We start from the raw sequence: 26,396 nt of genomic DNA, 5'->3' as shown, positions 1-26,396 counted from the left end.
AAAATCATGTTAAACTATATTATTGCACCCAGAGCAACTTATAATGTGATTCATGCTTGCCATAACAAAGGAGTTGAATACTTATTGACATTTCAGCTTTTTTGGATAAAAAAACATAATCTAAATCCATAATTCCACTTTGACATTATGGGATATTGTGTGTAGGCTTGTGACACAATCCCAGGCTGTAACACAACAACATGTGGAATAAGTCAAGGGGTGTGAACACTTTTTGAAGACGGCTTTTTTTTTGCTTTCAAAATAACCAAAAATATGACAGCACAGGGGAAGGAGACAATAAAAGCTAAATCAATGATCTTTCCAAATACAGATTGGAAAGGTCATTTTTATTTGAAGGGTATACCTACAGGAGGACTTAATGCCGCAGTCATAATCCATTCATAAGCAGTGCATTACCATTTATTCAACCTTCATGTTATCACATGAGAAAAAAGACTCCCAAACACACTTCATCTCAGCTTCTCTGTCAAATCAATAAGGTTTGCAGTTTGAATCACCTTTGAGTCAGATCATTTTTCTACGTCAGCTTCTTACAAAAATTAGCTCCACATTTTGAGTTTGAAAACACTGTCTTTGCATATCTCACCATCAGTCGCCCCAGTTGGTTGTGTGCTCCATTCAATTCTCCTCTTCCCAGTCTATTCCAATTTATTTGGGGGGCTTAATGGCAATTAATTTGGTTCCTGTGTTTGTGAATCCAGGTCTGTATCCTCCCAGGGCCAAGCTGGCCATCCAGAAGTACCTCTCTCAACTGACTGATAACGAACAGGTCGACATCTTTGAGCGAGTTCAGGTAAGGACCAGGCCTAGATTCAAATACCATTTAAAATCATTTCAAATCCTTCATAGGTGCTTCATTGAGCTTGTCTGGCACAATTGACCATTAGAATAGTTGCAAACCTTGCCCCTCTGGAACTCCAGGCAGGCTAAATCTGAAAGATTTCAATAAGTATTTGAACCTTGGTCTGATAAGGACTGTGAGTCTGAAGATGATTATTTGTCTTAGAATCAGTTTTGACAATTAATAGTACTATGTTTCTTAATCAGATCCTCCATGTAAAGAATGAGAGCAGTGATAATAGAAATCTTATCTTTAATATCTACTGTACCTTTGTCAAAATGGAGCAGTAGATATATTTACGGGCTCCAACAGCTAGTAGCTTTAACAACCCCATTTAGAAAATGTATCTGTTTATATTGTATTCAATGACACCGACGACACCAATAGATCAAATATAGATAGACTGGCACCAATGACAGCAATGAGTAGTGGCCCAGCTAGAACAGATTGGGTCACCCCTCTGAGCCAAGCTACTCCCTTGGTTTTTTGTTTCTTGGGGATTTCGTTTTTTCCCTCGCTTTTGCTTTGCTCTTTGGAATCTATTAATGTAAAATCACTTTGTAAAAACTGCTGATGTAAAAAAGGGACTTATAAATACATTTGGCTGATTGATGGATGGATACTAAAATATGTATTCGTCCCTATAGAGAATGAAGCCTGTGTCGGACCAGGAAGAGAATGAGCTGGTGATTCTCCACCTCCGCCAGCTATGTGGAACCAAGCAGAAATCCCACCTCCACATCGGAGAAGCCCAACTGGTACTATTCCCTCACTTGTACTATAGACCTGCTTATAGGTTCAACCTGTCTGTCAATCAGCGGTCCCATTTGAGCTCCATAGTTTAAACTATAGTGTGGGGGACAACAGCACATCCTGTAATGTCACATGCAGAGTGACATTACATGCAGAGTAACCCCATCTCTCTCTCTCTCTCTCCTTCTCTCGTTCTGTCTTGCTCGATCTCTCTTCCTTGATTTCTCTTCTCTCCCTGCCTCTCTTACTTTCCTGTCACTCACTCAGTCATCCATTCTCTGACTCACAGTGGCCCATGAAAGTTTATGACCAGCTCTCCGTGGCCTTTTCCCGGTTTGTTAACAGCAGTGGAGAACAGTCAGTTGAATGGAGTCCTTAATGTTCAGACAGTATATTGAGAGAACTAGAAAACTCAAACCCTCTTCTAGGAAGCTCACTCTCAGTGCTCTAGGAGAGCACTTCTACAAGTTAAACCGCTACAGACTTCTTGTCTTGCAGAGCTTTTACTGCCTCTGTGCTGATACAGGGATGTAGAGGAGCATAAATGCATGTAAACTCCGATGGTAGTATCGAATTCCCCAGTCGAGTGTACATTTTTATGCGGTGGTTCACTAGCGGTCAAGTTATTTGACCAGCGTTCAGTGGTCAACCATCTTTATTTTACTACTACATCCCTGCTTGCTTACTACACTGAAAAAATATATAAACGCAACATGTAAAGGGTTGGTCCCATGTTTCATGAGCTAAAATAAAGAATCCCAAACATTTTCCATATGTACAAAAAGCTTACTCCTCTCATATTTTGCACAATTTTTTTTACATCCCCGTTAATAAACATTTTTCCTTTGCCAAGATAATCCATCCACCTGACAAGTGTGGAAAATCAAGAAGCTGATTAAAAAGCATGAGCATTACACAGGGCACCTTGTGCTGAGGACAATAAAAGGCCAGTCTAAAATGTGCAGTTTGTCACACAATATAATGCCACAGATGTCAAGTTTTTGAGTGAGCGTGCAATTGGCATGCTGACTGCAGGAACGTCCACCAGAGCTGTTGCCAAGAGAATTTAATTTAAATTTCTCCATCATAAGCTGCCTCAAATGTCGTTTTAGAGAATTTGGCAGTACGTCCAACCGGCCTCACAACCTAACCACGCCATCCCAGGACCTCCATATCTGAGGAGTATTTCTGTCTGTAATAAAGTCATTGTGATTGGATGGGCCTGGCTCCCCAGTGGATATATTCCCTCCCGGGCCCACCTATGGCTGCTCCCTGCTCAGTCATGTGAAAACTTGAAAGTTTGAAAGTTCTATAGCACTTTATAATAACATTCAGTAATAAGTCTTTATTATGTTACCTTGAGGAGCACCTTGAAGAGCATCAATACTGCTGGAGTTTCTACTAATGGAAGTAGAACATTTGAATGGTGATACAGCGCTCCTGTGTTTAATATTTTTAGTACACTTATATATTTTATACCTTAAAACATTTGTTTTAATTGTTTAATACCGAACAAAAATATAAGCGCAACATGCAACAATTTAAAAGATTTTACTGAGTTACAGTTCATATCAGGAAATCAGTCAAAATTCATTGGGCCCTAATCTATGGATGTTTTTCATTTTACCTTTATTTAACTAGCTAAGTCAGTTAAAAAACGAATTCTTATTTACAATAACAGCCTGGACGACGCTGGGCCAATTGTGCACCACCCTATGGGACTCCCAATCACAGACGGATGTGATACAGCCTGAATTCGAACCAGGGACTGTAGTGACGCCTCTTGCACTGAGATGCAGTGCCTTAGACCGCTGCGTCTGTGTGTGTGTGTTAACTATTTAACTGTCTAGAATGTCTAGGCTGCTGAAATTTTAAATATCGGATATCGGTATAGTTTTTTTGGCATGGGAAATATTGGATATCGGCCAAAAATATCATATCGGTGCATCACTACTCGCTAATGTTAGCTGGCTGGCTCCCTAGCTGACGTTATTATTAGTTTCCCACTTTGTTTACCTAGCTAGGTTCATTGTTTACCTATTTTCTCAATTTCTGCCATTTTCTCAAAAGTAGGTTTACAAGTTGATCAACTTTCAGATCATAATTACTTTCCCATTGTTCCTCAAATGCAATGTATGATCTATCATTTTGCAGCTTTGAGTTTCTACTTTTATCCAATGTAAAAAGCTTTTTTTGTTGAATTTTTACCCCCTTTTCTCCCCAATTTCGTGGTATCCAATTGTTAGTAGCTACTATCTTGTCTCATCGCTACAACTCCCGTACGGGCTCGGGAGAGACGAAGGTTGAAAGTCATTCGTCCTCCGATACACAACCCAACCAAGCCGCGCTGCTTCTTAACACAGCGCGCATCCAACCCGGAAGCCAGCCGCACCAATGTGTCGGAGGAAACACCGTGCACCTGGCAACCTTGGTTAGTGCCCACTGCGCCCGGCCCGCCACAGGAGTCTCTGGTGTGCGATGAGACAAGGATATCCCTACCGGCCAAGCCCTCCCTAACCCGGACGACGCTAGGCCAATTGTGCGTCGCCCCACAACCTTTTTGCTACATAAGAGTGAATCCAGGTGGTGAGTCATATATGAAAGGGGCAAAAGTTATCTTGGCCAACATTAAGGAGGATCATATAAAGCATTGACTCAAAAACAACCCAACCTCTGCTCAGGTTATTCTTCCCATTTCCACTATTTCACAACATTATTGTACTGCTATGTTTCCAGGGGTATTGTCAGTAATAATCTTTTTTTTGTGACCATGAAGTTTAATTCCACTGTCAGCTCTGTTACTGCCCAAATGAGATTATTATTTAAAATACAATAAATATAGATATGCCCGCGTAACCTGGAAGCAAGCTGCTTTCAAATCATGTATAGGATTTGGGCTGTTACATATCAATGTTCGACGTCACATTGTAGGATTTTTTTATGAATTTATTTGCAAATTATGGTGGAAAATAAGTATTTGGTCAATAACAAGTTTATCTCAATACTTTGTTATATACCCTTTGTTGGCAATGACAGAGGTCAAACGTTTTCTGTAAGTCTTCACAAGGTTTTCACACACTGTTGCTGGTCTTTTGGCCTACTCCATGCAGATCTCCTCTAGAGCAGTGATGTTTTGGGGCTGTTGCTGCGCAACACTGACTTTCAACTCCCTCCAAAGATTTTCTATGGGGTTGAGATCTGGAGACTGGCTAGGCCACTCCAGGACCTTGAAATGCTTCTTACGAAGCCACTCCTTCGTTGCCCGGGCGATGTGTTTGGGATCATTGTCATGCATGAAAGACCCAGTCACGTTTCATCTTCAATGCCCTTGCTGATGGAAGGAGGTTTTCACTCAAATCTCACGATACATGGCCCCATTCATTCTTTCCTTTACACGGATCAGTCGTAGTGGTCCCTTTGCAGAAAAACAGCCCCAAAGCATGAGGTTTCCACCCCCATGTTTCACAGTAGGTATGGTGTTTTTTGGATGCAACTCGGCATTCTTTGTCCTCCAAACACGACGAGTTGAGTTTTTACCAAAAGTTATATTTTGGTTTCATCTGACCATGTGACATTCTCCCAATCTCTTCTTCTGGATCATCCAAATGCTCTCTAGCAAACTTCAGACGGGCCTGGACATGTACTGGCTTAAGCAGGGGGACACGTCTGGCACTGCAGGATTTGAGTCCCTGGCAGCGTAGTGTGTTACTTTGGTCCCAGCTCTCTGCATGTCATTCACTAGGTCCCCCCGTGTGGTTCTGGGATTTTTGCTCACCGTTCTCGTGATCATTTTGACCCCACCGGGTGAGATCTTGCGTGGAGCCCCAGATCGAAGGAGATTATCAGTGGTCTTATATGTCTTCCATTTCCTAATAATTGCTCCCACAGTTGATTTCTTCAAACCAAGCTGCTTACCTATTGCAGATTCAGTCTTCCCAGCCTGGAGCAGGTCTACAATTTTGTTTCTGGTGTCCTTTGACAGCTCTTTGGTCCTGGCAATAGTGGAGTTTGGAGTGTGACTGTTTGAGGTTGTGGACAGGTGTCTTTTGTGCTGATAACATGTTCAAACAGGTGCCATTAATACAGGTAACGAATGGAGGACAGAGGAGCCTCTTACAGAAGAAGTTACAGGTCTGTGAGAGCCAGAAATCTTGCTTTTTTTGTAGGTGACCAAATACTTATTTTCCACCATAATTTGCAAATAAATTCATTTAAAAAAAAAATCTAATTTTGTATGTCATAGTTGAAGTGTACCTATGATGAAAATGACAGGCCTCTCTCATCTTTTTAAGTGGGAGAACTTGCACAATTGGTGGCTGACTAAATACTTTTTTGCCCTACTCTACTTGCGTATTATTTTTTGTACATACGAACGTGGTACCTTCAAGCTTTTGGAAATTGCTCCCAAGGATGAACCAGACTTGTGGGGGTCTACATTTTCTTCTTGACTGATTTCTTTTGATTTTCCCATGATGTCGAGCCAAGAGGCACTGAGTGTGAAGGTAGGCCTTGAAATACATCCACAGGTACACCTCCAATTGACTTATTATGTAATTATGTAAACTTGCCTATCAGATGCTTCTAAAGCCATGACATCATTTTCTGGAATTTTCCAAGCTGTTAAATGGCACAGTCAACAAAAGTTTTGAGAATGACAGAAATATTAATTTTCAAAAAGTCTGCTGCCTCATTTTGTATGATGGCAGTTTGTATATACTCCAGAATGTTATGAAGAGTGATCAGATGAATTGCAAAGTCCTTCTTCGCCATGCAAATTAACTGAATTCCCCAAAAATATTTATTCTGCATTTCAGCCCTGCCACAAAAGGACCAGCTGACCTCATGTCAGTGATTCTCTCGTTAACACAGGTGTGAGTGTTGACGAGGACAAGGCTGGAGATCACTCTGTCATGCTGATTGAGTTTGAATAACAGACTGGAAGCTTCAAAAGGAGGGTGGTGCTTGGAATCATTGTTCTTCCTCTGTCAACCATGGTTACCTGCAAGGAAACATCATTGCTTTGAACAAAAAGGGCTTCACAGGCAAGGATATTACTTCCAGTAAGATTGCACCTAAGTCAACCATTTATCGGATCATCAAGACCTTCAATTGTTGTGAAGAAGGCTTCAGGGCGCCCAAGAAAGTCCAGCAAGCGCCAGGACCGTCTCCTAAAGTTGATTCAGTTGCGGGATCGGGGCACCACCAGCACAGAGCTTGGTCAGGAATGGCAGCAGGCAGGTGTGAGTGCATCTGCACGCACAGTGAGGCAAAGACTTTTGGAGGATGGCCTGGTGTCAAGAAGGGCAGCAGAGAAGCCACTTCTCTCCAGGAAAAACATCAGGGACAGACTGATATTCTGCAAAAGGTACAGGGATTGGACTGCTGAGGACTGGGGTAAAGTCATTCTCTCTGATGAATCCCCTTTCCGATTGTTAAAGCATCCTGAGACCATTCATGTGTGGGTTTGCTTCTCAGCCAAGGGAGTGGGCTCACTCACAATTTTGCCTAAGAACACAGCCATGAATAAAGAATGGTACCAACACATCCTCTGAGAGCAACTTCACCCAACCATCCAGGAACAGTTTGGTGACGAACAATATATTTTCCAGCATGATGGAGCACCTTGCCATAAGGCAAAAGCGATAACTAAGTGGCTTAATCCCATTGAGAACTTGTGGTCAATCCTTAAGAGGCGGGTGGACAAACAAAACCCCACAAATTCTGACAAACTCCAAGCATTGATTATGCAAAAATGGGCTGCCATCAGTCAGGATGTGGCCCATAAGTTAATTGACAGCATGCCAGGGCGGATTGCAGAGGTCTTGAAAAAAAGGGTCAACACTGCAAATATTGACTTTGCATCAACTTCATGTAATTGTCAATAAAAGCCTTTGACACTTATGAAATGCTTATAATTATACTTCAGCATTCCATAGTAACATCAGACAAAAGTATCTAGACACTGAAGCAGCAAACTTTGTGGAAATTAATATTTGTTTCATTCTCAAAACTTTAGGCCACGACTGTAAACTTTTCACCCACTGGAATTGTGATACAGTGAATTATAAGTGAAATAATCGGTCTGTAAACAATTGTTGGAAAATTACTTGTCATGCACAAAGTAAATGTCCTAACAAACTTGCCAAAACTATAGTTTGTTCACAAGTAATTTGTGAAGTGGTTGAAAAACAAGTTTTTATGACTCCCACCTAAGTGTATGTAAACTTCCGACTTCAACTGTATCTCTCTATCCATCTGTCTCTCGTCTGCAGGTATGTTTTGATGTAAGAGAGGAAGCCAGTCCTGTCATCTCCACCTCACCCGCTCTCAAGATAACCTTTGGGCCGACTGGGAGCCCAAGGCTTGTTTGGAGACACCGCAAGACACTCTATGTAATTTTGATGAACTGAGAGAATATTAGGGTAGCACTGTGATTCATTAATCATATGCTGTCTTCCCTGCTCCTCTTTTACCCCTTTCCTTTTCTGTCTTCTACACCCCCCCTCTCACCACCACCTCTTTCTTCCTCTTGTTTTATAATGCACAACATATGTGCATTGAAGTACAGATTGAACTTGTATTTATAATATAATATTACAATTATCATAATTATCATGCATTATGTATTTATAACACCTGGATAATGAACTTCTTTCAATAAAGCGTTTCACATTCTCCACTGGTTGAAATGAAGTCTCTCATTGAAATACTATCCTGTGTCCTCAGATTAATGCAGATGAAGGGAATGAATTACAAATCAATCATGTTTCTAGTCTATTGCATAGTTACAATGTGTAATCATTGATGTCCCAGGAGCAGGAGTTGTAAACACTGTTGAAGTGTATAATTGTAATATATACATGCAGACACGGCATCATTCAGAGAATGGAGTTTGATACACCTGGTATTGGATATGACTGAAAAATAATACCTGAACCGCACCGTTATTTTCCAAGGAAGAGTACATGATCAGTGAATACATTCAATGTACAGGCTACAATGTGGGGGATCTCATGCGTGGTAATAACTACAGTACATGTATATAAGACTTGCATCCTTGGCACAATAAAGTTATTATATTCTACTCTATCCATAGTCTTCATTAATGCCATTCAGACTTGAAGTTGATACAACAACTGTGATAGCTGAGGTTCATAGGTTCTGAACTAATATTCATACCAAACGTTTGAGGGTCCATACACAGATCGGCAACATACTGTAGCCAGCTACACATCCATAGGCATATATATATATATTTTTTTATCCTCCACAACACAATAAGCAAATAAATAGTTAGCTATGTTACTTCAGCTGCATTGCATGACAAATATAAGCAAGGCAAGCAGTTTGCAATTGTGCAGTAAATGCTTTAGCTAGCTAGATTCTTTACATCCATTGTTTCACAAGACGACAGCCTGGTTTGCTGGTTTTCTCAAGAGTCCCTAAAACATTAACATTCATACTCATGTCATAACACTAGCTAACTTGCTGGCTAATGTTAGCTAGTCAGTGAACTTGCCAAATAGCAATTTTCGTAAATTAACTTCATGACAAAGGAATATGCACAAATGTCTGTCTCTACATTAACTATCACATTTCTCTCAATCGTAGAGTTTTTACTTTACTCGTTATGATGTTATAACTCACATCTGCTTCCACCGTAATGTTTTGTCAGACATCTTTGCTGAAGAAAGTCACCAGGTGGCTCGCGTCAAATTCATCATTGGAACCACTCTATGATTGGTCATATAAAAACCGTGGGACCCAAATGCATAATGAGTGCTCTAACTCCCCCTTGTGGTGGTCTGGAGCAATGAAGCCGTGACGCTGGGTACCTCTAAGTCCCGCGGTGCAAGCTCGCAACTTTTAAAGGAGGAACCACTGTAGTTTCCTGAATCTGGTCACATATGTGGGAACTCCTTCAAGACTGTTGGAAAAGCATTCCAGGTGAATCTGGTTGAGAGAATGCCAAGAGTGTGCAAAGCTGTCATCAAGGCTTAGGGTGGTTATTTGAAGAATCTCAAGTATAATTTAACACTTTTTTGGTTAGTGCATCATTCCATAATGTGTTATTTCATAGTATTGATGTCTTCACTATTATTCTACAGTTTAGAAAATAGTAAAAAGAAAAACCCTTGGTGTTCTCAATGTGTTGACCGGTAGTATTACTTTAGTTTGGGGACTGCAAAAAGACTTGACTGGTGATGAGTAAATGGTTTATAAGGACTAATGTGAAACATTATGAATGCCTTATAAATGGTTTCTACTGAACGGTATTATGAAGTGTTGTTGAAAGTTCTTTGTAACTATGTTCACAAGTTTTGTGTTATACACAATCGTACAGGATTGGGCTATGATTGAATTTTTTAAGAAATATTTTTTACATTTTCTTTTCTCTGCATTTAAACAGCACTGTTGCCCCAAATAGAACCAGGTTGTTGTAGTGCTTTCGACAGTGGTGTAATCTCTGACCTTTTGACCTTTATCTGTGTGTACCAGAAAACCGCCAACACAACCGTACCAGCGGACAGCACAGCAGCGACGGGCGGCCGCTTCAAACTGGACATCCTGAAGAACAAGGCCAAGAGCTCGCTGACCAGCTCACTGGAGAACATTTTCTCACGGGTACTCCCACTATGGCTATCTCTGTCTTTTAATCTATAGGTCTCTCTTTATTGTTCTCTTTCTCTCTCTCTCTCTCTAAGCCTGTCCTGTCTCCCTCACTGTCTCTGTCTTTCTCGCTCTCTGTCTATCAGCCAGTCTCTTTCTCTCTTTTCCCTCCTTCCCCGCCCTTCTCTTTCTGTCCTTTTCTGTGTCTGATCAAATCCCTAGAGAATATCTTCTCAAGGGTTCCAAATATCTGTCTTGTCTCACCCTGTTTCTTGTCTTGGTCTTTTTCTTTGTAATGGGGGTCCATGAATCTGAAACCTTTGCTGCCATCTGTTACTATTGTAAATGCATATCCTTACAATACAGTGCATTCAGAAGGTATTCAGAGCCCTTGACTTTTCCACATTTTGTTAGGTTACAGCCTTATTCTAAAATTGATTAAATATAAAAGGTTCCTCATCAATCTACACACAATACCCTATGATGACAAAGCGAGAAGAGGTTTTTAAAATTTGTAGCAAATTTATTATATATATAAAAAAAAGCTTTTATACCTTATTTACACAAGTATTCAGACCCTTTAATATGAGACTTGAAATTGAGCACAGGTGCATCCTGTTTCCTTTGCTCATCATTGAGATGTTTGTACAACATGATTGGAGTCCACCTGTGGGAAATTCATTTGATTGGACATGATTTGGAAAGGCACACCTGTCTATATATGGTCTCACAGTTGACAGTGCGTGCCAGAGCAAAAACCAAGCCATGATGTCGAAGAAATTGTCCATAGTTCTCAGAGACAGATCTGTGTGCTCAGAGACAGATCCCCAGATCTGGGGAAGGGTACCAAAACAAGTCTGCCGCATTGAAGGTCCACAATATCACAGTGGCCTCCATCATTCTTAAATGGAAGAAGTTTGGAACCACCAATACTCTTCTTAGAGCTGGCCGCCTGGCCAAGCTGAGCAATCAGGGGAGAAGGGCCTTGGTCAGGGAGAAGCCAGAGTGGTCAGAGAGCTCCAGAGTTCCTCTGTGGAGATGGGAGAACCTTCCAGAAGGACAACCAATCTCTATTTCACTCCACCAATCAGGCCTTTATGGTAGAGTGGCCAGACGGAAGACTCTCCTCATTGAAAGGCACATGACAGCCCACTTGGAGTTTGCCAAAAAGCACATTTTATTTATTTATTTAACCTTTATTTAACTAGGCAAGTAAATTCTTATTTACAATGACAGCCTACCGGGGAACAGTGGGTTAACTGCCTTGTTCAGGGGCAGAATGACAGATTTTTATCTTCTCAGCTAAGGAATTCGATCCAGCAACCTTTCGGTTACTAGCCCAAAGCTCTAACCACTAGGCTACCTGCTACCCCAAAGATATATTTCATGGTTTAAACGTTGACTGGCTTTCTTTCATCAAGGTGCAAAGAACCCTTTACTGGCTCAAACAGCCGACCAATCTGCCTGCTACTAACCTTTAGTAAACTTTATTTTTTAAAAATGGTTTGACCAAATAAAATGCTATTTCACAGTAAACAAATCAACAACATAATTTAAGTACACTTATAGAGAAGGGCATTTAACATGTACAGCACATGCTGACCAGACCGGACACGTCACGTGCACAAGCGTCGCAAAGGAGGAGAGATGACTAGAAACTAGAAACTATTCGGTTGGCCGTTTTATGTGTGAACTAGCAACAGCAAGCTAGCTAAATAGGACAAATTAGCTTGCAAGTGCAAGCTAACCTGCTAAATTGCCATACATATTTAATGCTTTTCGACCTGTTCCCAAATTAATGTCATTGGTTCAGAGTTTGTTTTGATATTTTAACCTTTGTGTCGTGATCGCGTTTGGTGTGGGGGTACAAAATATATGTATGCACAGCCGGTTTGGGTTCCGTGTTACACAAATGACTGATGATTGTCTGAGAGAAATTGATACTAAAAAGATTGTGGGAGCTGTTTTGTTAGACTTAAGTGCAGCTTTTGACATTACGGATCATAATCTGCTGCTGGAAAAACTTAATTGTTTTTGCTTTATATCCCCTGCATTACTGTGGATAGAGAGATACCTCTATCAGAACACAGAGGGTGTTCTTTAACTTCTTGCGTTGAGCCATCCCGGATCCGGGATCCTGACTACAGCCTCACGACCATTACCATAACGCAACGTTAACTATTCATGAAAATCGCAAATGAAATGAAATCAATATGCTAGCTGTCAAGCCAAAAACCAGAAAGGCATTCAAATAAAATAATTTACCTTTGAAGAACTTCAGATGTTTTCAATGAGGAGACTCTCAGTTAGATAGCAAATGTTCAGTTTTTACAAAAAGATTATTTGTGTTGACAAATCGCTCCGTTTTCTTCATCACGTTTGGGTAAGAAAAAAAAAGAGAAAAAAATTCAGTCATTAAAACGCTATTTTTTTCTCCAAATTAACTCCACAATATCGACAGAAACATGGCAAACGATGTTTAGAATCAAACCTCAAGGTGTTTTTCACATATCTATCGATGATAAATCCTTCGTGGCAGTTGACTTTCTCTTCTGAAGAAATGGAACACGCATGGACCTAGAGATTACGCAATAATTTCGACACAGGACACCGGGCAGACACCTGGTAAATGTAGTCTCTTATAGTCAATCTTCCAATGATATGCCTACAAAAAGCGTCTGCTAAATGGCATATATTATTATTATTATTATTACAATGCTGCAGACACCTTGGAGAAACGACAGAAAGGGCAGGCTCATTCCTGGCGCATTCACAGCCATATAAGGAGACATTGGAACACAGCGCCTTCAGAATCTGGGGCATTTCCTGTATGAAACTTCATCTTGGTTTCGCCTGTAGCATTAGTTCTGGGGCACTCACAGATAATATCTTTGCAGTTTTGGAAACGTCAGAGTTTTTTCATTCCAAGGCTGTCAATTACATGCATATTCGAGCATCTTTTTGTGACAAAATATCTTGTTTAAAACGGGACCGTTTTTTTATCCAAAAATTAAAAGAGCGCCCCCTATCTCGAAGAAGTTAATGGAAGCCTCTCCAACATACTGTAATACAGGTAGGATCAGACATTTTCAATATGTACTAATGACCTGCCACTGGCTCTGAGTAAAGCCTGCGTGTCTATGTATGCTAGTGACTCAACACTATACACATCAGCTACCACAGCAAGGGAAATCACTGCACCACTTAACGAGGAGCTGCAGTCAGTTTCTGAATGGGTGGCAAGAAATAAGTTAGTCCTAAATATTTCAAAAACTAAAAGCATTGTATTTGGGACAAATCATTCACTATGAGAGGTATTGACACGTTGAACTACTGGCACACATCTCGGACACCCATGCATACCGCACAAGACATGCCACCAGAGGTCTCTTCACAGTCCCTAAGTCCAGAACAGACTATGGGAGGCGCACAGTACTACATAGAGCCATGACTACATGGAACTCTATTCCACATCAAGTAACTCATGCAGCAGTGAAATTAGGTCAAATAAAAACAGATTAATTGCACCTTATAGAACAGCAAGGACTGTGACCAGACACACAGGCTCAGACACATGAGCGCACACACACACATGATAACATACACACTATACACACATGTACACATGGATTTTGTGTTGTAGAAATGTGTGTGAGGGCACATTCGAGGCCTCGGGTGGAATATTGAAATTATCCAATTGATGTGAGAACTCACTTGTCAATTGCTATCAGGCTTAGGGACACGTTTTTGATATTCCACGTCAGAAAAATATTGAACCTGTTTGAAATCAGGTTCAGTTATGTAACGTGCGGCTCACAAAAAGTTCACACATTTACATCAATAATATTTCTCTCTTCTCTCCTCAGGGCGCCAACCAGATGAGAGGTCGCCTGGGAAGCATGGGGGGGAGCTTTGAGAGAGTGAGTATTCCAAAATTCCCAGGGCATCTCACTCGATGGTGCGAGTCTCTCTCCCTCTCTTTCTCTCTCTCTCTCCCCCGTCTCTCACCCTCGCTCTCTTCTCCCCCCTCTCTCTCACTCCCTCTCTTCCTCACTCCCTCTCTGTCTCTCGTCCCCTCTTTCTCACTCTCTTTCCCCCTCTTTCATTCCCTCTTTCTCTGCCCCTTTCTCTCCCCCTTCTCCCTCTGTTCAATTTGTGTTATTGAAATGATCACATAGGAACTACTGTACTGAATGTGCAGTGTTGCTAAATCATAATCAAATCAAATGTATTTATATAGCCCATCTTACATCAGGTGATATCTCAAAGTGCTGTACAGAAACCCAGTCTAAAACCCCAAACAGCAAGTAATGCACGGTGGCTAGGAAAAACACCATAGAAAGGCCAAAACCTAGGAAGAAACCTAGATAGGTACCAGGCTGTGAGGGGGGGTGGCCAGTCCTCTTCTGGCTGTGCCGGATAACAGAACATGGCCAAGATGTTCAAATGTTCATAAATGACCAGCATGGTCTAATAATAATAAAAACACATTGGTTGTCGAGGGTCCAACAGGTTTTTATTTATTTATTTTTATTTCACCTTTATTTAACCAGGTAGGCTAGTTCTCATTTGCAACTGCGACCTGGCCAAGATAAAGCGTAGCAATTTGACACATACAACAACACAGAGTTACACATGGAATAAAAAAAACATACAGTCAATAATACAGTAGAACAAAATAAAACAAGAAGTATATATACAGTGAGTGCAAATGAGGTAAGTTAAGGAAATAAATAGGCCATGGTGGCGAATAAATTACAATATAGCAATTAAACACTGGAATGGTAGATCGGCAGAAGATGAATGTGCAGGTAGAGATACTGGGGTGCAAAGGAGCAAAATAAATAAATAAATACCAGTATGGGGATGAGGTAGGTAGATAGATTAGCTGTTTACAGATAGGCTAAGTACAGGTGCAGTGATCTGTAAACTTCTCTGACAGCTGGTGCTTAAAGCTAGTGAGGGAGATGTGAGTCTCCAGCTTCAGAGAGTTTTGCAATTCGTTCCAGTCATGGGCAGCAGAGAACTGGAAGGAAAGACGACCAAAGGAGGAATTGGCTTTGGGGGTGACCAGTGAGATATACCTGCTGGAGCGCGTGTTACGAGTGTGTGCTGCTATGGTGACCAGTGAGCTGAGATAAGGCGGGGCTTTACCTAGCAGAGACTTGTAGATGACCTGTAGCCAGTGGGTTTGGCGACGAGTATGAAGCGAGGGCCAACCAATGAGAGCGTACAGGTCGCAATGGCGGGTAGTATATGGGGCTTTGGTGACAAAATGGATGGCACTGTGATAGACTGCATCCAGTTTGTTGAGTAGAGTGTTGGAGGCTATTTTATAGATGACATCACCGAAGTCGAGGATCGGTAGGATGGTCAGTTTTACGAGGGTATGTTTGGCTGCATGAGTGAAGGATGCTTTGTTGCGATATAGGAAGCCGATTCTAGATTTAACTTTTGGATTTGAGATACTTAATGTGAGTCTGGAAGGAGAGTTTACAGTCTAACCAGACACCCAGGTATTTGTAGTTGTCCACATATTCTAAGTCATTGCCGTCCAGAGTAGTGATGCTGGACGGGCGAGCAGGTGCGGGCAGCGATCGATTGAAAAGCATGCATTTAGTTTTACTTGCGTTTAAGAGCAGTTGGAGGCCACGGAAGGAGAGTTGTATGGTATTGAAGCTCGTCTGGAGGTTAGTTAACACAGTGTCCAAGGAGGGGCCAGAAGTATACAGAATGGTGTCGTCTGCATAGAGGTGGATCAGAGAATCACCAGCAGCAAGAGCAACATCATTGATGTATACAGAAAAGAGAGTCGGCCTGAGAATTGAACCCTGTGGCACACCCATAGAGACTGTCAGAGGTCCAGACAGCATGCCCTCTGATTTGACACACTGAACTCTGTCTGCAAAGTAATTGGTGAACCAGGCAAGGCCGACTCTTTTCTCTGTATATATCAATGATGTTGCTCTTGCTGCGGGCGATTCCCTGATCCACCTCTACGCAGACGACACCATTCTATATACTTTCGGCCCGTCATTGGACACTGTGCTATCTAACCTCCAAACGAGCTTCAATGCCATACAAACACTCCTTCCGTGGCCTCCAACTGCTCTTAAACGCTAGTAAAACCAAATGCATGCTTTTCAACCGATCGCTGCCTGCCCCCGCATGCCCGACTAGCATCACCACCCTGGATGGTTCCGACCTTGAATATGTGGACATCTATAAGTACCTAGGTGTCTGGCTAGACTGCAAACTCTCCTTCCAGACTCATATCAAACATCTCCAATCGAAAATCAAATCAAGAGTCGGCTTTCTATTCCACATCAAAGCCTCCTTCACTCACGCCGCCAAGCTTACCCAAGTAAAACTGACTATCCTACCGATCCTCGACTTCGGCGATGTCATCTACAAAATGGCTTCCAACACTCTACTCAGCAAACTGGATGCAGTCTATCACAGTGCCATCCGTTTTTTCACTAAAGCACCTTATACCACCCACCACTGCGACTTGTATGCTCTAGTCGGCTGGCCCTCTCTACATATTCGTTTCCAGACCCACTGGCTCCAGGTCATCTACAAGTCCATGCTAGGTAAAGCTCCGCCTTATCTCAGTTCACTGGTCACGATGGCAACACCCATCCGTAGCATGCGATCCAGCAGGTGTATCTCACTGATCATCCCTAAAGCCAACACCTCATTCGGCCACCTTTCGTTCCAGTACTCTGCTGCCTGTGACTGGAACAAATTGCAAAAATCACTGAAGTTGGAGACTTTTATTTCCCTCACCAACTTCAAACATCAGCTATCCGAGCAGCTAACCGATCGCTGCAGCTGTACATAGTCTATTGGTAAATAGCCCACCTATTTTCACCTACCTCATCCCCATACTGTTTTTATTTATTTACTTTTCTGCTCTTTTGCACACCATTTACATTTACATTTAAGTCATTTAGCAGACGCTCTTATCCAGAGCGACTTACAAATTGGTGCATTCACCTTATGACATCCAGTGGAACAACCACTTTACAATAGTGCATCTAAATATTTTAAGGGGGGTGAGAAGGATTACTTTATCCTATCCTAGGTATTCCTTAAAGAGGTGGGGTTTCAGGTGTCTCCGGAAGGTGGTGATTGACTCCGCTGTCCTGGCGTCGTGAGGGAGTTTGTTCCACCATTGGGGAGCCAGAGCAGCGAACAGTTTTGACTGAGCTGAGCGGGAACTGTACTTCCTCAGTGGTAGGGAGGCGAGCAGGCCAGAGGTGGATGAACGCAGTGCCCTTATTTGGGTGTAGGGCCTGATCAGAGCCTGGAGGTACTGAGGTGCCGTTCCCCTCACAGCTCCGTAGTCAAGCACCATGGTCTTGTAGCGGATGCGAGCTTCAACTGGAAGCCAGTGGAGAGAGCGGAGGAGCGGGGTGACGTGAGAGAACTTGGGAAGGTTGAACACTAGACGGGCTGCGGCGTTCTGGATGAGTTGTAGGGGTTTAATGGCACAGGCAGGGAGCCCAGCCAACAGCGAGTTGCAGTAATCCAGACGGGAGATGACAAGTGCCTGGATTAGGACCTGCGCCACTTCCTGTGTGAGGCAGGGTCGTACTCTGCGGATGTTGTAGAGCATGAACCTACAGGAACGGGCCACCGCCTTGATATTAGTTGAGAACGACAGTTTGTTGTCCAGGATCACGCCAAGGTTCTTAGCGCTCTGGGAGGAGGACACAATGGAGTTGTCAACCGTGATGGCGAGATCATGGAACGGGCAGTCCTTCCCCGGGAGGAAGAGCAGCTCCGTCTTGCCGAAGTTCAGCTTGAGGTGGTGATCCGTCATCCACACTGATATGTCTGCCAGACATGCAGAGATGCGATTCGCCACCTGGTCATCAGAAGGGGGAAAGGAGAAGATTAATTGTGTGTCGTCTGCATAGCAATGATAGGAGAGACCATGTGAGGTTATGACAGAGCCAAGTGACTTGGTGTATAGCGAGAATAGGAGAGGGCCTAGAACAGAGCCCTGGGGGACACCAGTGGTGAGAGCGCGTGGTGAGGAGACAGATTCTCGCCACGCCACCTGGTAGGAGCGACCTGTCAGGTAGGACGCAATCCAAGCGTGGGCCGCGCCGGAGATGCCCAACTCGGAGAGGGTGGAGAGGAGGATCTGATGGTTCACAGTATCGAAGGCAGCCGATAGATCTAGAAGGATGAGAGCAGAGGAGAGAGAGTTAGCTTTAGCGGTGCGGAGCGCTCCGTGATACAGAGAAGAGCAGTCTCAGTTGAATGACTAGTCTTGAAACCTGACTGATTTGGATCAAGAAGGTCATTCTGAGAGAGATAGCGGGAGAGCTGACCAAGGACGGCACGTTCAAGAGTTTTGGAGAGAAAAGAAAGAAGGGATACTGGTCTGTAGTTGTTGACATCGGAGGGATCGAGTGTAGGTTTTTTCAGAAGGGGTGCAACTCTCGCTCTCTTGAAGACGGAAGGGACGTAGCCAGCGGTCAGGGATAAGTTGATGAGCGAGGTGAGGTAAGGGAGAAGGTCTCCGGAAATGGTCTGGAGAAGAGAGGAGGGGATAGGGTCGAGCGGGCAGGTTGTTGGGCGGCCGGCCGTCACAAGACGCGAGATTTCATCTGGAGAGAGAGGGGAGAAAGAGGTCAGAGCACAGGGTAGGGCAGTGTGAGCAGAACCAGCGGTGTTGTTTGACTTAGCAAACGAGGATCGGATGTCGTCGATCTTCTTTTCAAAATGGTTGACGAAGTCATCTGCAGAGAGGGGGAGGGGGGGGGGGGAGGAGGATTCAGGAGGGAGGAGAATGTGGCAAAGAGCTTCCTAGGGTTAGAGGCAGATGCTTGGAATTTAGAGTGGTAGAAAGTGGCTTTAGCAGCAGAGACAGAGGAGGAAAATGTAGAGAGGAGGGAGTGAAAGGATGCCAGGTCCGCAGGGAGGCGAGTTTTCCTCCAATATCACACCTATATCTCTACCTGTACATGACCATCTGATCATTTATCACTCCAGTGTTAATCTGCTAAATTGTAATTATTCGCCTACCTCATGCCTTTTGCACACATTGTATATAGACTCCCCCCTTTTTTTTCTCTACTGTGTTATTGACTTGTTAATTGTTTACTCCATGTGTAACTCTGTGTTGTCTGTTCACACTGCTATGCTTTATCTTGGCCAGGTCGCAGTTGCAAATGAGAACTTGTTCTCAACTAGCCTACCTGGTTAAATTTTTTAAAGTTACTTATTTGAGGAAACGTGCACTTACTACACCTGCTATTTCATATATCAAAGATGCACAAACTGGTAATAGTTATTTTATTGAGGAAAAGTGCACTTACTATACCTGCTATTTTAAGATGAAGGCACAAACTGGTAATAGTTACTTTATTGAGGAAAAGTGCACTTACTATATCTGCTATATTAAGATGAATGCACAAACTGGTAATAGTTATTTTATTGAGGAAAAGTGCACTTACTATACCTGCTATTTTAAATGAAGGCACAAACTGGTAATAGTTACTTTATTGAGGAAAAGTGCACTTAACTATACCTGCTATGATGAATTCACAAACTGGTAATCACTCTGGATGACAGGTAAATGACAAAAACATAAAATACACTGCTCCAAAAAATAAAGGGAACACTTAAACATCACGATGTAACTCCAAGTCAATCACACTTCTGTAAAATCAAACTGTCCACTTAGGAAGCAACACTGATTGACAATAAATTTCACATGCTGTTGTGTAAATGAAATAGACAACAGGTGGAAATTATAGGCAAATAGCAAGACACCCCCAATAAATGAGTGGTTCTGCAGGTGGTGACCACAGACCACTTCTCAGTTCCTATGCTTCCTGGCTAATGTTTTGGTCACTTTTGAATGCTGGCGGTGCTTTCACTCTAGTGGTAGCATGAGACGGAGTCTACAACCCACACAAGTGGCTTAGGTAGTGCAGCTCATCCAGGATGGTACATCAATGCGAGCTGTGGCAAGAAGGTTTGCTGTGTCTGTCAGCGTAGTGTCCAGAGCATGGAGGCGCTATCAAGAGACGGGCCAGTACATCAGGAGACGTGTAGGAGGGCAACAACCCAGCAGCAGGACCGCTACTTCCGCCTTTGTGCAAGGAGGAGCAGGAGGAGCACTGCCAGAGCCCTGCAAAATGACCTCCAGCAGGCCACAAATGTGCATGTGTCTGCTCAAATGGTCAGAAACAGACTCCATGAGGGTGGTATGAGGGCCCGATGTCCACAGGTGGAGGTTGTGCTTACAGCCCAACACCGTGCAGGACGTTTGGCATTTGCCAGAGAACACCAAGATTGGCAAATTCGCCACTGGCGCCCTGTGCTCTTCACAGATGAAAGCAGGTTCACACTGAGCACATGTGACAGACGTGACAGTCTGGAGATGCCGTGGAGAACGTTCTGCTGCCGGCAACATCTTCCAGCATGACCGGTTTGGCGGTGGGTCAGTCATGGTGTGGGGTGGCATTTCTTTGGGGGCCGCACAGCCCCCCATGTGCTCGCCAGTGGTAGCCTGACTGCCATTAGGTACCGAGATGAGATCCTCAGACCCCTTGTGAGACCATATGATGGTGCGGTTGGCCCTGGGTTCCTCCTAATGCAAGACAATGCTAGACCTCATGTGGCTGGAGTGTGTCAGCAGTTCCTGCAAGAGGAAGGCATTGATGCTATGGACTGGCCCGCCCGTTCACCAGACCTGAATCCAATTGAGCACATCTGGGACATCATGTCTCGCCCCATCCACCAACGCCACGTTGCACCACAGACTGTCCAGGAGTTGTCGGATGCTTTAGTCCAGGTCTGGGAGGATATCCCTCAGGAGACCATCCGCCACCTCATCAGGAGCATGCCCAGACGTTGTAGGGAGCTGATACACACTACTGAGCATCATTTTGACATGTTTTAAGGATATTACATCAAAGTTGGATCAGCCTGTAGTGTGGTTTTCCACTTTAATTTTGAGTGTGTCTCCAAATCCAGACCTCCATGGCCTGATAAATTTGATTTCCATTGATCATTTTTGTGTGATTTTGTTGTCAGCACATTCAACTATGTAATGAAAAAAGTATTTCATAAGAATATTTAATTCATTTCAGATCTAGGATGTGTTATTTTAGTGTTCCCTTTATTTTTTTGAGCAGTGTATTTTAAAGCTAATTTCCTGTAATTCTACACATTCTGCCAATTAGCTGAGAGAAAATGTTCCACTTTTAAAGCAAATTTCCTGTAATTCTACACATTCTTCCAAGCAGCTGAGAGAAAATGTTCCACTTTTAAAGCTAATTTCCTGTAATTCTACGTATTTTGCCAAGCAGCTGAGAGAAAATGTTCCACTTTTAAATCTCGTTTCCTGCAATTCTATTAATTTTGCCATGGATAATACAATGCTGGAAAACCTGGGAATATTCATGGCAGAAAAGATAATGGACCTATATATTTTTTATAATACAATCTTTGAGAACTTACAAAGTGTTGTTTTTCTGAAACATAATAACAAAGTGGATACTGTTAAAAAAAAATAATCTTCTCCTTTACTGTATAGCTTTAATTTTGGTGATTGTTAGTTCTCAAGGATTGTTTAAAAAACAAAGATGACACATGAATATTCCCAGGTTTTTTTCCTGAATACATTTTCCAACGTAGCCTGGACGGTTGTTTAATGGCGGAGTTGTTCACTCTAGTGTCACAAGGATGCAAAATGTGGGACGGGGGTGTGATGTCGACCCTCTGGTCAATCCCCCCCGTCAGACATTTTGGCAATGGGCATGGGCGGGGAGAGACAGGGAAGGTACATGTTATACCATAAATCAAGGTTCCCCAACTGACCCCAACTGATTTTATTTTCCACCCCAAAATATATATTTGTTGGACTTAAAAGGCTGATTTAAATTTGGTAAACGACAAACTTTTACTTTTACAAACTATTCCCACGCATAATTAAGACATATTTGTGATCGTATACTGTCAGAGTTGTGTGTATAGGTGGCAGGGAAGTCAGGCACAGGAGAATCAAACTGAATGGAGTTATTTAATAACGATAAACGAAACATAACTCCAAACATTAAATGTAACAATAAACAAAGGGGTACGAGGACCCGTCGCGCACCAATACAAACAACACAACACTGAATAACAAACTATCTCTGACAAAGACATGAGGGGAAACAGAGGGTTAAATACACAACAGGTAATGAATGGGATTGAAACCAGGTGTGTAGGAAGACAAGGCAAAACCAATGGAAAATGAAAAATGGATCAATGATGGCTAGAAGACCGGTGACGTCGACCTCCGAGCACCGCCCAAACAAGGAGAGGCTTTGACTTCGGTAGGAGTCGTGACATATACAAATCTAAACAAGGTTTGAAATTATAATGTTTTAGTCAAATGTTATATCTGTTTGTGTTACTTGCGTTCAATTTGCAATCTACAAATTATTTGTAATTATGTTCTGGCCCCCTGACCATCCACTCAAGAAAAAATTGGCCTGCTACTGAATCTAGTTGGTGATCCCTGCTTTAAATCATAGTAGGACCACACACACAAACATATGAGTCCTCACATGCCCCATAAGTGTGAGTGAGTTTGCTTTCTCCTGTAAAAACATCACGAGATGTACATCACAAGCACCTACAACTAGTATGCAAAGTTACCACCTTCGCTCACAGTTCACAACAACCTAGAACATAGAAATATAGTATTACTCAACAACAATACCTCTCCTCCCCCGATCTACCAGTCTTTCTTTCATTATCCGGTCATATAAAAAATGTTATGAAATATTGTTACTCAGCACACGAGGCAACACCTCTCCAAAATCAAGGACAGTGTCAGATGTGTTCTATTCACCTTAGTTGCCTTTTCCCACAGCTGACTGTGACTGGGTGTGCATGTGTGTTCGTGCGTGTTTGTCTCTGGGAGTCTGTGTGTACATGTGTGTGCATGCATGTTTGTGTGGGTCCATGTTTTTGCCTGTCTTTGTGTCTGTATGTTTCTGTGTGGTGTGTTACCCCCTGGCCTCGGGACCTGTTTTTTGAGCTGAGTGAGGCCTCTACTATGATCTGAGGGCGGTCTCCGGACACAGAGGCCAGGGTAGGAAACAGAGACGGGATGTGTCCTGCTCTGTGTCTGCTGAGCAATGCCTCAATACTTCCTCTACACTTCCTTGTAAACAGGCCCTCCAACACTGTAACTGGAGGGGCCTATACTAGCCTCTTCACAATGTGAAACGGGCCTAGTTCCAAACCAAACAAACGTACCTCTGAGTCATATCCCAATGCCCTTGTTGGTCTGTGGCAGCGCTGAATGGACTGACTAGGTTTGAGGAACATAGGAATAATTCCAACCTCTACGCAAGCTATGTGGAGTACCAGCATTGATTTAACCTTTATTTAAGCAGGGGAGACCAATTGAGGCCAGGTATCTTTTTCAAGGTAGCCCTGCATTTTTCTTACATGTCAGATGTGTGAGAGGGAGTCGGCGACGGCGTAAGGGTAGGGATGGAGGGTTTAGTTTGGAACGGAGCTGTGTAGGGCCTTCCCTCCTGTAGTGTGATGCAGTGAGTCACAGGGTGCAGCTTATTAGAGTACAATAGATGAGTGGAGCAGCATGGGGAGGCACAGAGGCATCAGGGAATAGGACTAAGAGTTGGAGTGTGTGGAGTTGTACCATATTGAGTGAGTGAGGACACTTGCTAGTAGTCGGTAAGTGAAGACCTGTTGGCTTTGGAATGGAGTGTGGAAGTTGTATTGCTAGTAATTGCTTAAGTATTTTAGTTTTCGGAATCAGATTGGATTTTATGCAGGATTTGTTATGTATCATAGCAGAAAGTTTTGAATTCTAGCTGTGTTTGATTTCTATCCTAGAGTGTCATTTGGTCTAACCTTTGTGTACCTCAATGCATTCTCCAGAGTCTAGAGTTCACCTCATGCAACACTATTCTGGTGTCAGATCTGTTTGTGCTGTATAGCCAACTCCTGCATGCCAAATACAATATATATATATATATATAAGAAGGTATGGGGTCAGGAAGTGTATTAATGGTCTCCGATGTACATTGCAAGTCATCATTCTCTTCATCATCCTCATTTTCATCACTCTGTTCCCTCCAGGCGGACGACTCTCCCGGCGACTCCCCACCAGGCACGCCCCCTGGTTTCCCTGACGACGACCCAGATGCCCTCCAGTTCCGGCGACGTGCCCACACCTTCAGCCACCTGCCCGTGAAGAAGCGCATCTCGTTCAACGACGCGTCCACCCAGGGAGTCCAACAGGGGGGCACTGGTACCCACAGCAAGGCTCTGCTCCGTAGGCAGCAGTCTGTCAACCCCGAACTACTGCAGAGCAGGTAAACAAACAAACAAAGGCCATGACACCAAGCCACACACTTCACTTCCTGTTATCCTTATGTCACTTCCTTTCCACGTGACTAGAATGAGATATAGATGGACCAAATGGACCCTGGCCCCAATAGTTTGGTTCTATCCATTTACACTGCCTTCAGAAAGTGTTCACACCCCTTATTCCACATGTTACAGCCTGAATTACAAACTGATTAAATGTCTTCTCAATCTACACACAATAATGACAGGTTTTTAGAAATATTTGCTAATTTATTGAAGATGACATATCGAATTTACATAAATATTCACATCCCTGAGTCAATACTTTGTAGAAGCACCTTTGGCGACGATTACAGTTTTGAGTTTTTTTCGGTATGTCTTTATCAGCTTTGCACATCTGTATTTGGGGATTTTCTTAGATTTTCCCTGCAGAGTTTCTCAAGCTCTGATAAGTTAGATGGGGAGCGGCAGTGAACTGCAATCATCAAGTCACAGATTTTAAATGGGATTCAAGTCTGGGCTTTGGCTCAGCCACTCAAGGACTTTAATTAACATTGTTCTGAAGCCATTCCGGGTTTGTTTGGCTGTATGTTCGCGGTCATTGTCCTGCTGGAACGTAAATCTTCACCCCTGTCTAAGGTCGTTTGTACTCTGAAGCAGGTTCTCATCAAGGATTGTCCTGTATTTGGCTCCAGTCATTGTTTTCTCTGTCCGTACCAGTCTCTCAGTCCCTGCTGCTGAAAATCATCCCCATAGCAGGACGCTGCCACCACCATGCTTCACGCTAGGGATGAGCTGTTCCTGGTTTTTCTCCATCTGATCACAGAATTGTTTTTCCTAATACTCTGTCTTTCACGTGCCTTTTTTCAGACTACACGCATACTGCCATGTGCCTTTTTCTCAGGAGTGGATTCTGTCTGGCCACTGTCCCATAAAGCCCAGATTGGTGAAGTGCTGTAGAGACAGTTGTCCTTCTGGCAGGTTCTACCATCTCAGCCAAGGAACTATGTAGTTCTGTCAGAGTGGTCATTGGGTTCTTGGTGCCCTCCCTCACCAAGGTCCTTCTTGCCTGGTTGATATGTTTGGCCAACTCTAGGTCTGGGTAGTTCCATATATTTTTCAATTTCCCAATGATGGAGACCACATACCCTTCCCCAGATATATGCCTCATCACAATTCTATCTCGGAGATCTACCGACTTCATGGTATAGTTTCTGCTCTGACATGCACTGTCAAATCAAATCAAATGTATTTATATAGCCCTTCGTACATCAGCTGATATCTCAAAGTGCTGTACAGAAACCCAGCCTAAAACTCCAAACAGCAAGCAATGCAGGTGTTGAAGCACGTTGGCTAGGAAAAACTCCCTAGATTGGCCAAAACCTAGAAAGAAACCTAGAGAGGAACCAGGCTATGAGGGGTGGCCAGTCCTCTTCTAGCTGTGCCGGGTGGAGATTATAACAGAACATGGCCAAGATGTTCAAATGTTCATAAATGACCAGCATGGTCAAATAATAGGTCTGGGACAGGTAGCACGTCCGGTGAACAGGTCAGGATTCCATAGCAGCAGGCAGAAAAGTTGGAGCAGCAGCACGGCTAGGTGGACTGGGGACAGCACTGTCAACTGTGGACCTTATAAAGACAGGTGTGTTCCTTTCTAAATCATCCAAACAATTGAATTTGCCACAGGTGGACTCCCATCAAGTTGTAGTGACACCTCAAAGATGATCAAGGGACGTTGGATGCACCTAAGCTACGTTTGGAGTGTCAGCAAAGGGGTGTGAATACTTATGTAAATCTGATTTCTGTA

The 26,396-nt window shown here is 43.2% G+C and overlaps 1 protein-coding gene and 1 long non-coding RNA gene across 5 annotated transcripts in view; both read left to right on the top strand.

Annotated features, from left to right (window-relative positions):
- The window catches only part of tbc1d4 (TBC1 domain family, member 4), a 147,384-nt gene that overhangs the window by 60,045 nt on the left and 60,943 nt on the right, over positions 1–26,396 (top strand). For 2 of the 4 annotated variants that reach the window (XM_046359210.1, XM_046359202.1), the window contains exons 8-12: positions 723–814; positions 1,510–1,620; positions 10,115–10,240; positions 14,092–14,145; positions 24,356–24,591. In XM_046359210.1, coding sequence (XP_046215166.1) covers positions 723–814; positions 1,510–1,620; positions 10,115–10,240; positions 14,092–14,145; positions 24,356–24,591 — 619 coding nt within the window. Of the gene's footprint in view, positions 1–722; positions 815–1,509; positions 1,621–10,114; positions 10,241–14,091; positions 14,146–23,556; positions 23,678–23,757; positions 23,948–24,355; positions 24,592–26,396 lie in introns of those variants that run through there. The other 2 variants (XM_046359228.1, XM_046359220.1) reach the window with 2 other exon arrangements.
- LOC124041536 lies at positions 5,841–7,989 on the top strand. Its single transcript, XR_006839961.1, has 2 exons — positions 5,841–6,117; positions 7,888–7,989. It is a non-coding gene; the product is annotated as an uncharacterized LOC124041536 (long non-coding RNA).

The sequence above is a fragment of the Oncorhynchus gorbuscha genome, linkage group LG01, assembly GCF_021184085.1.
Source record: "Oncorhynchus gorbuscha isolate QuinsamMale2020 ecotype Even-year linkage group LG01, OgorEven_v1.0, whole genome shotgun sequence".
Classification (NCBI taxonomy): Eukaryota; Metazoa; Chordata; class Actinopteri; order Salmoniformes; family Salmonidae; genus Oncorhynchus; species Oncorhynchus gorbuscha.
The sequence above is the reverse complement of the archived record's forward strand: the minus strand, read 5'-3'. Positions and strand labels throughout refer to the sequence as shown.